This window comes from Squalius cephalus (genome assembly GCF_949319135.1).
Source record: "Squalius cephalus genome assembly, chromosome: 15".
Classification (NCBI taxonomy): domain Eukaryota; kingdom Metazoa; phylum Chordata; class Actinopteri; order Cypriniformes; family Leuciscidae; genus Squalius; species Squalius cephalus.
In genome coordinates, this window is record NC_137136.1 from 22,824,629 (window position 1) to 22,839,251 (window position 14,623).

Here is a 14,623-nt window from a genome sequence, read left to right on the forward strand (position 1 = left end):
GAAACTTACTGTCAGTTTAGAGAGTGGCTGTAATCCAAGGTTATTATATTGTTTCCTTAATGTTAAGTTACTCTGTAAGCTGTGATGCGTAATGTGCATGGCACTGACAATATAATCTTTTCTCTACAATGCCTTCGGGGTACACGTGTTTTAACACTTCTTTCATTTAGTTCCCCAGCTCAAAGACAATAAATATACAAATGTGCGTTTAACAAACCCATACAGCTGAAACACACACACACGATTTTCTAATTTAAAATACATGGGCTGTCAACCGATTAAACACTTTAACCAAATTAATTACATTATATGTAGATTAATTAATCAAATTTAATTGCATTTTGCATATTTAAATTTATTTTGCTGAGAAAAGCCCCCACACAAAGGGAATTCAAGGACGTTGAATTTTTTTTTGTTGCAGACAAAATCATTGAATAAAAAATAAAAAATGGATATAGAATGTCAGTATACTGTTTGTTTTGCTTCCTCTTATATTCTGTTACAGTTTGTTGCATTACATAGAGTTGTTTTTTAACTTGGGCAGATCAAAAGAGAGCAATAATCGGTTTCACATATTATGGTAATTCTTGAATGAGATGAAAGTTAACTGATTTTGGTTTGCAGCCCACCCAGGATGACTTCATAAATTACAGAAATGAATAGAAATAAGGTGGAGTTGGGGTTGTGGAAGGGTGACAGAACAATTGCCACAGAAATGAGATAAGAAACTATATATATACTCATCTAATGTTATTGACATGCTCCTGCCGAACAGAGCTCCATTCTATGTTTCCACCACAGAATAAATCAGTAAAAAGGTAATTGCAACTTATCTCTTTAAGTCAGAATTAAGTCAGTTTAAGTCAATAAGTCTCGCAATTCTGACTTTATTTCTCACAGTTGTTATATATAAACTTGCATTTCTGAATTTTTTCTTGCAATTGCAAGTTTATAACTCACAATTCTGGCTTTTTGTCTCCCACTTGAGAGTTATAAATTCCGAATTGTTATATATAAACTCGCAACTGCGGGGAAAAATGCAGAATGGTGAGATAAAAAGTCACAATTACCTTTTTGGCGGAAACTAGCTTCCATACCATTCTATATAGTTTGCAATTAGTAGTAAATTTCTGTTTTCCAACTTTTTCAGAAATGCTCTTCCAGTTAAAGCTTTGGGTGACTATCTAACTTCAAATAACATTATGGTGAATACTTCCAAAACTAGTATGAGATAAATGAATGGGGAAGCAGCACCTCCAGTAAGCAAGTCATTTCTCAAAGGAACACAAGTCAGAGCCTGACATGGTTTAGTATGGCTGTTGAGCACAGACAGCCTGGATATGGAGGTTCATTTGCATACATTATAATGAGAATGGCAGTCCTGTCCGTCTAAAACAGAACACCTTAAAACAATATTTTAATTCAAATACCTCAATTACTGTTTAACATGTTAATTTAATACAGTAAATTACTTCAAAAAATATGAGATACAAAAATTAACACTTTTAATCATGCCCTCCTGAACTGTATGCAAATTATGTAAAGCAATTTCATCTGATCAATTTAAGCTTAAAGTACCATCTAAGTGTAGAGCGGTCAGCACAGCTGTCCCTTGTGAAAAGAAGTGCACTTATGTATATGTAAACATACATAGGCTATTCTCATTCTTGTGACACCTTTAAAAATGACAGTTAACATGCAATTAAGTGTCTAAAACCATTACACAAAGTATACTCTTTTTAAGTAAAAAATTGTGATTTAATTAATTAAATGTGATTAATTCTGATTAATTAACTGGAACATCATGCTATTCATTTTTAAATTGACTGTCAGCCCTAAGCAATATTAATGTATAATTTATGAACTATTACAGATCATAAGGTAAACAGTATAAAATCTGCCAAATAGGTCGTTAAACTAAATTATCCAAAATCTTTCTCTGACGTTTAAATACAGAAGCCTGAAAGCATCAAAAGAAAAATGAATAAATAAACCAGGATTCTCAGGAATAAATCTCAACAGTTCCTCTCAGTCTAGCCAGACAGGCTTCTAGATAATCAATATTAGTACGTAAAGCAGGCCTGACAGTAACTGCACAAACCCATAAACAGAAATTTGGCAATAAGACAAAGACACTAATTTCACAATACATGCTTGTGTGAGAAATAAACAAAACTGTTGTGCTGATCAGCATTTCCTCATCCAGAATAGTAGCTGAATCTCTGATCATTCATGGAAAGATTACTCAAAAAAAACATATTGCATTGTAAGCAATGACACACTCATTGTGTGTTTCTGAGTTGAGAATAGTAGTATACAGCCCTGGAAGTTGTGTGAAAGTTCAGAACGACTACGTGATCTTGTGTGTGTGAGAGTAGATCGAATAAGAAAGATAGAGTGGAAAGTAGTAGCCGTTTTCTTTTAGTAAAACAATCTCTTTGAACGCATAAATCAATGTGTGTTTTCTTCTCTTCCCTGAATACGTGCTGGTCTCTATGGATCCATGTCTTATTTCAGGCACTGTCTCTTTTAATGTCAGCACTTTACTGCGGCCAGTCAGCATTTCCTCCCTGCCTACACACTCACAACTAAACACAAGCTCAAAGTCCAAACCACAAACACACACAGCGCTCCATCCAAACCCACTATAGCCAAACATACAACAACTGTTATACAACATGCTCTGTATGTCTTGTCAAAGTTGTAAACATTTTGCCAGATTTATTTATAAAGCCACAGGTGAAAAGCACACAAAAAACTGAGCTGCCAAGCTAAGATACTCATAATGCCTTGACTTGGCAATAGCTATGCTGAGCCAGAATGAAAGGATTGTATGGTTTAAGGCTTTGGCATGTGCTTGCAAGGAGAACATTTAGCAAGAACATCAAGCGATTTAGTCATTTTCTTTCTGGAAGATGATGATATAGCGAGGTTTAAATGTTGGCTGAAGTTTAGGTTTATGTTTTTCTGGTCTGAATCCTTTGTAATTCATGACGATTTGTGTAGCAAACCATTTTATATGCGGGCAGAACTGCAGCACTAAATATGGAGGAAAAATATGAACAAATTAAATAAGGATATAGTTCGCCACAAAATTAAAACTCTGTCATCATTGTGCCTCACTTTCTTTGTTCTGTGGAACACAAGAAGACATTTAGAAGTAGGGCTGTACGATTTGGGGTGAGGGGGGGGGGGGGGGGGGGATTGTGATTTTTCTGATAAAAATTGCTTTTACGATTTAAAAAAATATCAATGCTTGTTTGTAGGGCTGTACAATTTTGCCAAAAATGTTGTGATTATACACTGAACAAAATTATAAACGCAACACTTTTGTTTTTGCCCCCATTTTTCATGAGCTGAACTCAAAGATCTAAGACTTTTTCTATGTACACAAAAGGCCTATTTCTCTCAAATACTGTTCACAAATCTGTCTAAATCTGTGTTAGTGAGCAGTTCTCCTTTGCCAAGATTATCCATCCACCTCACAGGTGTGGCATATCAAGATGCTGATTAGACAGCATGATTATTGCACAGGTGTGCCTTAGGCTGGCCACAATAAAAAGCCTTCTGTTCGGTCTGTTAATGTCAGACTTAAACAACTTTGTTTTATTTTGATTAATTGTGCAGCACTACTTTGAAGAATGTTTCAGCTGGTTTTGTCCATGCAAGGAAAGTCAATGGGTTCAAAAACAACATTGATTGAACCCATTTGACTTTCATTGTAAGAACAAAAAACAAGACATATTTCTAAATATCTTCTTTGTGTTCCACAGAAGAAAGAAAGTTCTACAGGTTTGGAACATGTATAGCTTTTCCACTTTTTCATGGAGGTGAGTATTTTCATTTTTGTGTGAACTATTTCTATAATTGTGTGGCCCAGTATCCACTTTACAGTAGTCAAGTGAGATAGATTAGCTTTCAATCAGTGTTTATGTGAGCCTATGTTTGGATTAGTATGAAGCTGTATTGTCTGTTGGAGCTCAGGAGTGCTGGTGTGCTGCAAACAATCAAAAAAACAAAAAATTCTTCAGTGGCTCATTTGGAAAATTTATGATTTCTTTTGGTGATTTGCCAGGTGCTTTCTTTCCACTATCGCTGGATCTAATAGAGAGGCTGGAGAACACTGACGGAGGAAACTTGAGGGTCAGGAGGTGCAGGCTGCCTATTCACAAAACACTCCCGACCACTTACAATATGTAATTTAACAATGAACAAAGGTTTCGAAAGCCTGAATAGGAAGAATATTGAAGCCAGAGCTATTAGAATGGTGAAGGTTGGGCTTTGTGAAGAATATGAAAAGAAGTGACTGAAAGATTCAGTACAAAATCAAACTATGCATCTTTCTTGATTAGACACCAGATTTGCAGCGGTCCTCAGGAGAAAAGGCTTTTAATTAATAAAATTTCCTTCCCTGAATGCTACAGGCAATCTGTGAGGGGTGTTTGCCATTACTGAAAAAAGAGACTAGATGAATCTGATTACAATGTTCCAACCAAGGACAAATTGTTGGAGATTTGCTGTAAAAGATCTTATTCAACTTCTACCGTAGCTGTTAAGCACAATCATCCATTTGAGGTAGTATTTTACAGGCTGGGTAATGTTAAATGTCATTTGCTCTTTAAGGTTGTTGCAGAAAATATTCCGTTGCTTAAAAGAATCTGAGAGCATAAAAGCTGCTGCTTTGAGATGGAAAGTTGAGCGACTATCTGCAGCTCACACACACCCTCACAGCTCCCACTTTCTTGGGCAGACTCTTATCTCTCACACAAATTAAAGCTCAGCGGATGAGAGGGAACAGGCATCCTTAGGGCAGAACATAGAAATGCAGCAACAGACTAGCAGTATGTACTTCAAACGAACTGAGTCTGAAGTATCTGCATGTGGAGGAGCACAGCCTTAGTAAAACCTGACTATCTAATCCCAACACCTTTGCATATACACACACATCTTTTTTTATCATTGTGGGGACTTAGACTCCAATTATTTTTATACTGAACTAATGATTGGTAATGCTTACCGCTCGTCCCCACGATGTGTGCTTTCAGTTTTACTATCCATTATGGGCAGTGTTTACTTGTCAAGCATTTTCAGGGCCATGGCAATTTCTTTTTTTGAGTTGTGAATGTGAGTTTGCCTTATGTCTCTTTTGAATGTGAGGCAATTAAAAGATATACTGGCAAGAAACATCTTTCCATTAAGCTGTACTCGCTGGCAGCATGCAAAAACATGCAATGCCACCAATGTTATTTGACTCACAAACATGACTTATGAAACATGTTCTGTTTAGTGAATCAAAAACATAGGCTGAATTCAGAACAATATACTAGAATACTACTCTTAATGTCTGGCATATAAACTAATTGCAGAAATCTTTCTAATTCTATGAAGACTAGGAAAGTCCACACTACAACTATAGTGATACAGCGATGTTATTGTCTATATTATTATAGTTAGGCTATATTATTAAATCACTTTCAGCAAGATTTGTTTTCCAGCTGATGAACAATATAAATATTGACAGCTGATCAGAAACCACCTGACTTTAAAGAGTTTGCACACTTAGAGCAGCAGACTACATAACTGTGCGCATGCCTATTATAAACAGAAAGTTATCATGCGTTGGTATGAACTAATACACAGTTATCGTTATATTTACCTTTATAGTTATCGTGCTGGATGTAAACGAATCCTTCATTCACCTGAATCTATCAGAGCTGGTTACTGAATCACCATCTTACTAATTAATAATATTTAACTATTACATGATTTATTTTTTTTCGGTTATCGAAATAATGCAGGTTTTGTTTCAATAGTCTGCTCGTCTATATGACAATGTTGAAGGTACTCATAAAAGGCTAAAAGTAAAGTCACATATAATGTTGTTCTCCAAAAATCCAGTCATCTTAATAGAAATCAACATTTCATGTGAGGGCAAAAGATTTTCCCAGTGCGGATTTCACATCAGGTTCAGTTGGTCATGCGAATTTGCCTTGTTGAAAGGGCATGTCCACTGCTTTTTCCAATTAATTCCTATGGAAGCTGAGCTTCACGTCTGCATATTGGATTGTGGGATTGACAGCGGGTCGGAGAAAGCACTGAGAGAAGCTCAACTTTATGCAAATATCAAGGGAAAAACGTCAGATGACGGCCTATTCAAGGTTACTTTAGTTTTTTAGTGTTATTGTTGTGTTATATTAAGTGACGTTTGGATGTGCAAAACCAAGAAAACATTGCTTGTAGAGACATTTGGTCCAAAAATGTCAGCAAAACCATATACACACACACACAGCAGTCTGTTTCAGCCAACACACATATGTGAATATGCAATACGCACACATTTAGTGCTGATCCAGTGTTTTTGGGGACATGTTCCAGCTCCTGCGGGGAGGCCATCTGTACAGTATGCTGCTCTGTAAGAGCTAGGGTACATTATACAGACTCTACGTCTCTCTGAGGCACAGAAAGCAAAGCCACACATCACTTCCATTTCACACAATGAGCCTAAAGAGTGTGGGGATCTTCAGGAACAGAACTGGCAAGAAATGTGGAGAATTTTATGACTATGTGCGAGACAAGGCATCAAGACAGAGTAACTGTGAGGGAAGGCAAGATGAAGTGTGTTTATCCTGTAACACTGAATGCAAGTGAGGGTGGGTTAGGGTATTTTCCTGTATGGCTGTATGCCTTTGTTTAATTGTGCGTGTGCGTGTGTGTGTGTGGGTGCGTGCGTGTACCGCATGTACTGTTGGAAGCCCCTCACTTCTGATTGGCAAAGGAAACAAACAGTCTCACGTAGCCAGACATTTGACTCACAGTATACAATGTCCAGTCTACAATGCATTTTGTATTTTATATACATATATATGTTGGTGCTCATGTATCGACCTAAATACCTTTCCACAAAATAATTAAAAGTATTAATAAAAAATCCAGGTTGTATACACCAATGCCAGAAATTTGCACGAGGCCAGTCAATCAGATTAGATCTTGCTAGTTTGAGAAAGTAATTTCCAGTTTTGTATGATCAGAAGGTCAGTGAACAGACTGTTGAGGGTCCGTTGGCCTGCCATGAGTTTACACACACATGCACAGTACACAAGCACACATCAATAGCAGGGAGATCCATTGTTTGGTAATGTGATTCCAGAGGGTGATGGATGACCATGGGAATATCCACAGAGGTGATTAATAATAAATGCAGAGACACAGGAAGAGGTGAGCACTAAAAAAACTCTCTTCTCTGGTTCTCGGCAACACTCTATTCAACCAATAAAACGGCAGTCTTAAATAAGCCTATTATTTCACTCAGACTCACTGACTGTTAAACTACAGAGGGAATCACACAAGAAACCATGAAAACTATTAAGGTGACCACTAATGGAGAGACCGTATTACAGTGGCTTTAGTAAGAAACGAAAGCCTTTAAAAACAAGATTATAATAATGAGCAGCTTTCCGAAGAGCGAAGGAGAGAAAGTACAATTTTCGGCCCAGTAAGTGATGTGCACGCCTCATTTACCAGCTCTGTCATCACAGGCCGAGCTTCCATTCAATCTTTCGCCCCTTCATTCATGCTTTTTTTAGCTACGTGAAACAGCTTAGAAAAGATCTCGAAAAACCGAGGTTCTTATACTAGACCGCTGCTATGAGACATTTACCCAGACTTCAGTCTTCAGCTTAAAGGGATAGTTGACCCAAAACTGAAAATTAGCCCATGATTTACTCACCCTCAAGCCATCCTAGGTATATATGACATTCTTCTTTCAGACGAATACAATCGGAGTTATATTAAAAAATGTCCTGGCTCTTCCAAGCTTTATAATGAGAGTGAATGGCTGTTAAAGTTAAGTCCATAAAAGTGCATCCATTCATGATCAAAGTAATCCACACAGCTCTGGGGGGTTAATAAAGGCCTTCTGGGGCCGTATTCACAAAGCATTTTATCTTACCACTAGGAGTACTCCTAAATCGCACTAAAAGATTTTAGCTAGGAGTTTTCTCTTAAAAGTTATTCACAACGTCTTTCAGACCTACTCTTAGTAAAGAAAAATGACAACTCCTAAACTAAGAGTGAGTCTTCGTTGCTATGGATGACGTCATTACTCATGCACGAGCTTGACTGAAGTGACCACCTTGATTGGCTGATGATTGTAACGCGGGAATGATTCCAAACACCTCCCCTACGATGATGAGTGACAGGTGACAGGTCTGAGAATGCGTGCGCTACACAAGTAGTACGAAGGACGGAAGATGATGAATAACTGAATAAATAGCCTAAATGAATAAAGAGTAAGGCAAAACAAATAGCCTAGTAGCCTAATGAAACATATGGATTGATGCAATATCTTTGCAACATTATTGAATTAATCTGTCACTATATGCCTCTGCCTACGTTTGCAAAGAGAAGAACATTTTAATTTGATTCACAATGAAACATTACAATTAGTTTACATGCAATGAGTAGCCTAGTTTTGGTTGTTGTTGGTGGCGTTATTGCATCCCTAGTTATGCCTACAATGCCAAATTGTTCCCTCGCGATTGGAAGCTCCTGTAGCCGCCGCATACGCATTTCAAAACATCGCAACGTGAAATGCCACAAAAAGCAGTTTGTGAATAGGTCTTAGTGAGTTAGGAGTCCTCTCGACTTCTTTTAAGCTGTCCCAGGCTTAGGTGCTACTTTTAGGGTTAAAATGCTTCGTGAATTACTCTTAGTCAAAAAAATTAGGAGTCCTAAAGTTACGAGTGACACACCCATTATTTTTAGGAGTTGCTCCTAAATTCGCCAGTTAGGAGCTACATTTAGCCTTAAATTTCTTTGTGAATACGGCCCCTGAAGTTTAGTGATGGGTTCGTGTAAGAAAAACATGCATATTTAAAACTTTATCGACTAAAATAACTAGCTTCTGGCAAAAGGCCGTACGCATCGATTTACGGCGAAAGAGTAACCCTTGACCTGACGCACAGCGTAATGACGAACGTGGAATTCGTTCAATTTTTAAAGAGAAATATTGGAGGAGCTTGAGTTTGTTGTCCAGCCCTGTTTGTTTGAACCGTGAAAGGCATCAAAGCTTACGCTACTCCTACATCCTACATCGTCAAGTGTTACTGTTTTGGCGCAAGTCCACTTGCGTAGGCCGTCTGCCGAAAGCTAGTTGTTTTAGTTGATAAAGTTTTAAAAATGGATATTTTTCTTACACGAATGCATAGATTCAATTCAGAAGGCCTTTATTAACCCCCGCAGAGCCGTGTGGATTACTTTTTATCATGGATGGATGCATGATGGACTTCAAAACAGAAATGGCCATTCACTGCCATTATAAAGCTTGGAAGAGCCAGGACATTTTTTAATACATCTCCGATTGTATTCGTCCGAAAGAAGAATGTAATATACACCTAGGATGGCTTGAGGGTGAGTAAATCATGGGGTAATTTTCATTTTTGGGTGAACTATCCCTTTAAGAGTGATTTTGTTTGCATGAATTGATTTGTAAGAGTTCTTCTATTCCCTTAGCTGTAGACTTGACTTTGATGTTAACCAACTCCAGGACGAAAAACAGAGCTTTACCTCAAACAAGCCGATGCCGCCTTCAATGCAAAGAGGCCGAGTAAAAGGACAGGCAAGCCCTGTTGAGAGTTATCTCTCTTGCTGTTTGCTTACCAGAGCTTTCAATCATGTGATATGTTCCTGTTGTAGAATTCGCCCTTCACTTCCAGAAGAACACAGAACAGAACCACAAAAAAGCAGACGTCATTTTCATGATGACTATGATCAAGTACAGATGAGCAGTCAATATGAAACCAAAAAGGACCATTTTTAGATCAATGGCATACAAATGTATTGGTCTAAATCTACTAATTTATTCAAACATATATTAAAAATATAGTTTATACATACAATGTCTTGATTTGAATGCATTTCTTATAAGATGACCATGTTTTAAATTTCTAAATACAATTCATTTTCATATTTTATATTTTATAAATTTAAAAGAAAATGTTTTGTCTGCCAAATCAAACTCATTCGGTGCAACCAACATTCAAAAATATAATCAGCCAGGACAGATTTAATTAATCAGAAGTGACAGTTAAGTTCTAAGTTTATAATGTTGCAAAAGATTTCTATTTCAAATAAATGCTGTTCTTTTGAACTTTCTATCCATCAAATCATCCTGACAGAAATGCTTCATGGTTTCCACAAAAATATTAAGCAGCACAACTGATTTTAGCACTGATACGAATTAGAAATGTTTTTTGAGCACCTAATCAGTATTAGAATGATTTCTGAAGGATCACATGACACCGAAGACTGGAATAATTCAGGTTTTCCATCACAAGAATAAATAAAACATTTGAAATATTTTAGAAATATTTACATTAAAATAGAAAACCATTATTTCGATTTTTGTAATAATACTTCACAATATTACCAATAATTAGCATTTACAAGTAATTATTAATGTTAGAAATGAAGGGTCCCATTCTCACTATTAACTATGGCTTTTGCCTCAATAAACTCCTAATTATTGCTTAATAGATAGTGAGGTACTGTAGTTGTTAAGTTTAGGTATTGTGGGTTAGGGGATGTAGAATATTGTCATGCAGAATAAGGCAGCATTATGCTTTATAAGTACTAATAAACACCTAAACTTAACAACTACCTTACTCACTTACCACATGCAGATTCATAATTACATAAGTAGTCATTTAGCAGGTTCTTTTATCCAAAGTCTTATCCAAAGCGACTTACTGAAGTGCACTTATTATCAAGACAATCCGTCTAGAACAACCTGGGGTTAAATGTCTCGCTTAAGGGCACAGTGGACAGTTGAGTCCCTCCTTACTGGGATTAAACCAGCAACCTTCTGGTCAAGTTCCCCAAACTTAAGTTAACACAACCCCTTCAGATTAGAAGCAATCAAATCAGCGCAAACCCATGAAATCCCCCATAATTTCAACATCGCTCACAAGCTTGCAGTTCTGAGCTGCAGTCCCAGTTTTCCTTCAGGGAAACATCAAAAGCTCAAACTGGCCTTTGAAGTCAGAAGAGCTGAGCGGAGCGGCATCCATCTCGCTCTGCCCTGCATTTGTTTACAGCCCTGTCCTTGGCTAATATAAAGCAGAACGGGTGCGCATTGCACGCACACAAACTAGACGAAACGAGTTTTCAGCCAAAAAAAGTGTTTTTCCAACATAATGATACTCCTGCGACAGACACGGCGAGCCTGGTATTCAGCATCCAATGATTACACCGGGGGCACGGAGCTAATGACAGCTCTCCGTACCGCAGGCACAAAAGTTCCTCCGCCTTCTCCAGGCCTCGCAGCCACAGTGCAGTTCTGCTTCTTCAGCAACACGCATGTGAGATAATCTATTTGGGAATGGATGGCGACCACGGAGAGTCATGGCTTGGCTTGATCCCTTTACTGGATCTCAAGAGCCCGTGGCTTGGCGTGGGGGGAGGAATCGCGGTTCTGCGCCTCTGGATGAAGAGTTACAGCAAGCACGAATTGAATGAGACAAACCCTTTCTTTCTCTCTCCCAAGGTCACTATTGAGCTTCAATGAAACGAGTGCCTGCTCGAAAACGGTTCTTCTTTACACACCCATTTAACAAAGCTTGTTATTTGAACTTGCACTCCCTTGAGACGTGTACTGTTCCTCAGAACATACACATCCCTCCTTCTGTTCTTACAAACGCAATGCCAAGCGGAGCAGCATGAGAACAGGGTGTAAATATGTGGGAGTGATTCTGAGAGCGCTTCCAACCTCCTTATCTCACTCTTGTGATCGGTTTATTTAAACACCTGCAAACACTTTTGAGCTTCTCACACCTCCGGCCAACCTCATGCAAGACATTTACTGTGTTTTGTGTCTTACAGGGAATTATGGATTTATGGATGGTGGTTTCCGTTCTTTCCAACCAATGTGCGTTTCTCATCTAACCTCACAAAATGTGAATAAGTCATACTACATCAAGTTTGGCGTCAGTGGGATTTTTTTTCTTTTTAATAAATTAATCATTTTATTCAGCAAAGACACAATAAATTGATCAAAAAAGGCTAAATATTAAGCAGCACAACATTGATAATAATAATAAAATGTTTAATGAGCAGCAAATCATCATATTAGAATGATTTCTGAAGGATCATGTGTCACTGAAGACTGGCGTAATGATGCTGAAAATTCAGCTTTTGCCATCATAATATTCAAAATATTAATGTATTTTTTTATCAAATAAAGGCAGAAAACATCTATCCAACCCCAAACATTTGAACAGTAGTGTACATGTGTTGTTGGCAAAAGATGCAGTTTGGTACCTGTGTGAAAATATGGCAAAAGTTTTGAAAATTAACAGGTGGAAGTTAATATATTGGCAATCAAACCTGAGATAATGTAGTTCAAACACCATGACACTCAGCTAGGAAGATGACAGGTAATTTTAAAAGCTAATTTTCAACATCAATAATTTCTTGCAGATAATAAGATCAGGATAATGGAAAATCTTTCAAGTGCATAAAACGGAGAGAGGAACAGCTTTTAGGGTAATTAGTTTTCATCACACACCCATTAAAACATTTGATGACTCATTTTAGATGCAAAAAATTCTAAAATGTTGAGATTTAGGGTAGGCTATATGTCTGTTGTAACCGTTATCCCTTGAGACACTGGGCGGGAAGTGCATTTGTGATGGATGTGTCCAAACCAGTTTTTGGTTCCCACGTTACAACATGTTGAAATGGACACAACAAAAACCGAACTTTCCAGTTTTTAAAGTTTGGATCATTTTCTGAGAGGTCGACTGTAGGCGTTACTGGCAGTGATATATACTGTACTTGGGATATCAATAGTTGACACTGAAGATCTGAATGTGAGCTTGCAGTCGACTGAAAGAAAGGGGCAGGGTATTTATGCGAACTTAATGATTGGACAAGTCTGTCATTTAAATGAAAGAGCGTGTTTTGATTAAAAAAGAAACAAATGCACGGATGAATCATTGACAAGGTTCCTCAATACGCTGATATTTCCACAAATATCCAGGTTTCGATAATATGTTATTTAATGTATAAGATCATGGTAACAGCTGTAACACCCTAGGGCTGATTATTTAAGATTTTATAGTAAACCTCACAAAATATAAGACAATAAAAGTTATATTAATTATGGACTTGTTATGGGGAACGACAGACTTAAAAAATAAAGGTTATTTTGCAGCGATGCTATAGAAGAACCATTTTGGGTTCCTCAAAAAGAACCAGTTTTTAGTGTGAAGAACATTTTAATAATCTTAATAACTTTTTTCCACTATAAAGAACCTTTTGTGCCATGGATATTAAAGGCTATTTGTGGAACCATCAATGCCAATAAAGAACATTTATTTTTAAGAGTGTATGGTAACAGGGTTGCCACAACTTAATATAAATATAGCTATATTAGAGAGAGAAGACAAAATGCTTTCAATTCAACATCAGTGCATGCAGTAGCCAATATTTTTTCACTGAGGATTAAAAAATAGGATATTATTTGGAATTAAAATATTTATAATTCAGCACATTTTGTTTTTTAACCTCCCAGCATAATGGTTAACAGTGATCGTGATCAAACCAAAGAGTCATATGCCATATTATCAGATAGAGGTGGCCTGTAAAACTCGTGCACTGTGAGTGTGACATTACACAATCCTCTGCCACCGTGCATTGGTTGATATTAAAAAATGCATGCTCTTGCATTGGTGAAGGAAGTCAAAGGTGGGTCTAGTTCGTCCTGGATGAAGAAAAGGTATACTGTTTGACACACCTCTTCACCATGTTCTATCCTGTCTGCTTTAATTCCATCCAAAACCACAGAAATGAAACTGCCAACCATATCCTTTCTTCCATTATCACGTCAAGTGCTTCTTCACATTCCCAAACAAAACACCCATGTTTCATTTCGTTTCATTAGTACTCACCCGAAGAGACGGAGGAACCCGACAGACTGGAGTTACTAGACGCTGCCATGGCGTGTAAATCACTGAATCCACAAGCTTACTGGCGTCTGTTCGGGCTTGACAGCTCTTCCATCTCAGTCTCTGCTCTCCTGACCTGTCTTCAGCTCTCCGGAGTTCCTCCTAAACAGCCGATAATATCCAGCTGTGAGAGTCGGATCAGACGGGAGTCGCCAACGCTGCCGCATTTACGGGCGCGTGTGGCAGAAGAAGAACCATGTGAAACTAGTTGATATACGAACAGAAAATATGACAACTCGTCTAACTTACACGTCATCGTAATGAAATGCAGAATTCAAAAAAACTTCCAAGCCGTTGCGTGTGCTGTCAAAGCCAGTAGGTTTCGCCATATTTAGAGACATGGGTTTTACTGTATCGCTTCCATGTGCCACTTCAAGGCTCGTAATAAACACACAGTGTGTGCAGCGGCGAATCCGCCTTCTTAAAGTGGAAGAGACGCGCGTCACTAGAGCGCGCGCATTCCTCCTGTCTACCTGACCATGCTGTAAACCTTAGTTACATGTTACATGCCTCTCGACTGTGTGCTGTGGCCATATAAGAAAGTGGCCTTCCTAGTGCGGTTCAAAAATGTTAGATGTACAAAACTTTCCTGCTTTCCTGTGCTTTTTGACATTAATACA

General features: G+C 37.9%; 1 protein-coding gene across 3 annotated transcripts in view; it reads right to left on the reverse strand.

Moving 5' to 3' along the window:
- Nucleotides 1–14,421, reverse strand: part of chn2 (chimerin 2) — a 45,124-nt gene extending 30,703 nt beyond the window's left edge. Inside the window, exons 1-2 of one of the 3 annotated variants that reach the window (XM_079894910.1) lie at nucleotides 14,253–14,421; nucleotides 13,947–14,127 (exon numbers count right to left, since the gene is read on the reverse strand). In XM_079894910.1, the coding sequence (XP_079751036.1) occupies nucleotides 13,947–13,995 (49 nt within the window). In that variant the 5' untranslated portion in view covers nucleotides 13,996–14,127; nucleotides 14,253–14,421. Of the gene's footprint in view, nucleotides 1–13,946; nucleotides 14,162–14,252 lie in introns of all 3 variants that reach the window. The other 2 variants (XM_079894912.1, XM_079894911.1) reach the window with 2 other exon arrangements.
- Nucleotides 14,422–14,623: the final 202 nt, after the last annotated feature.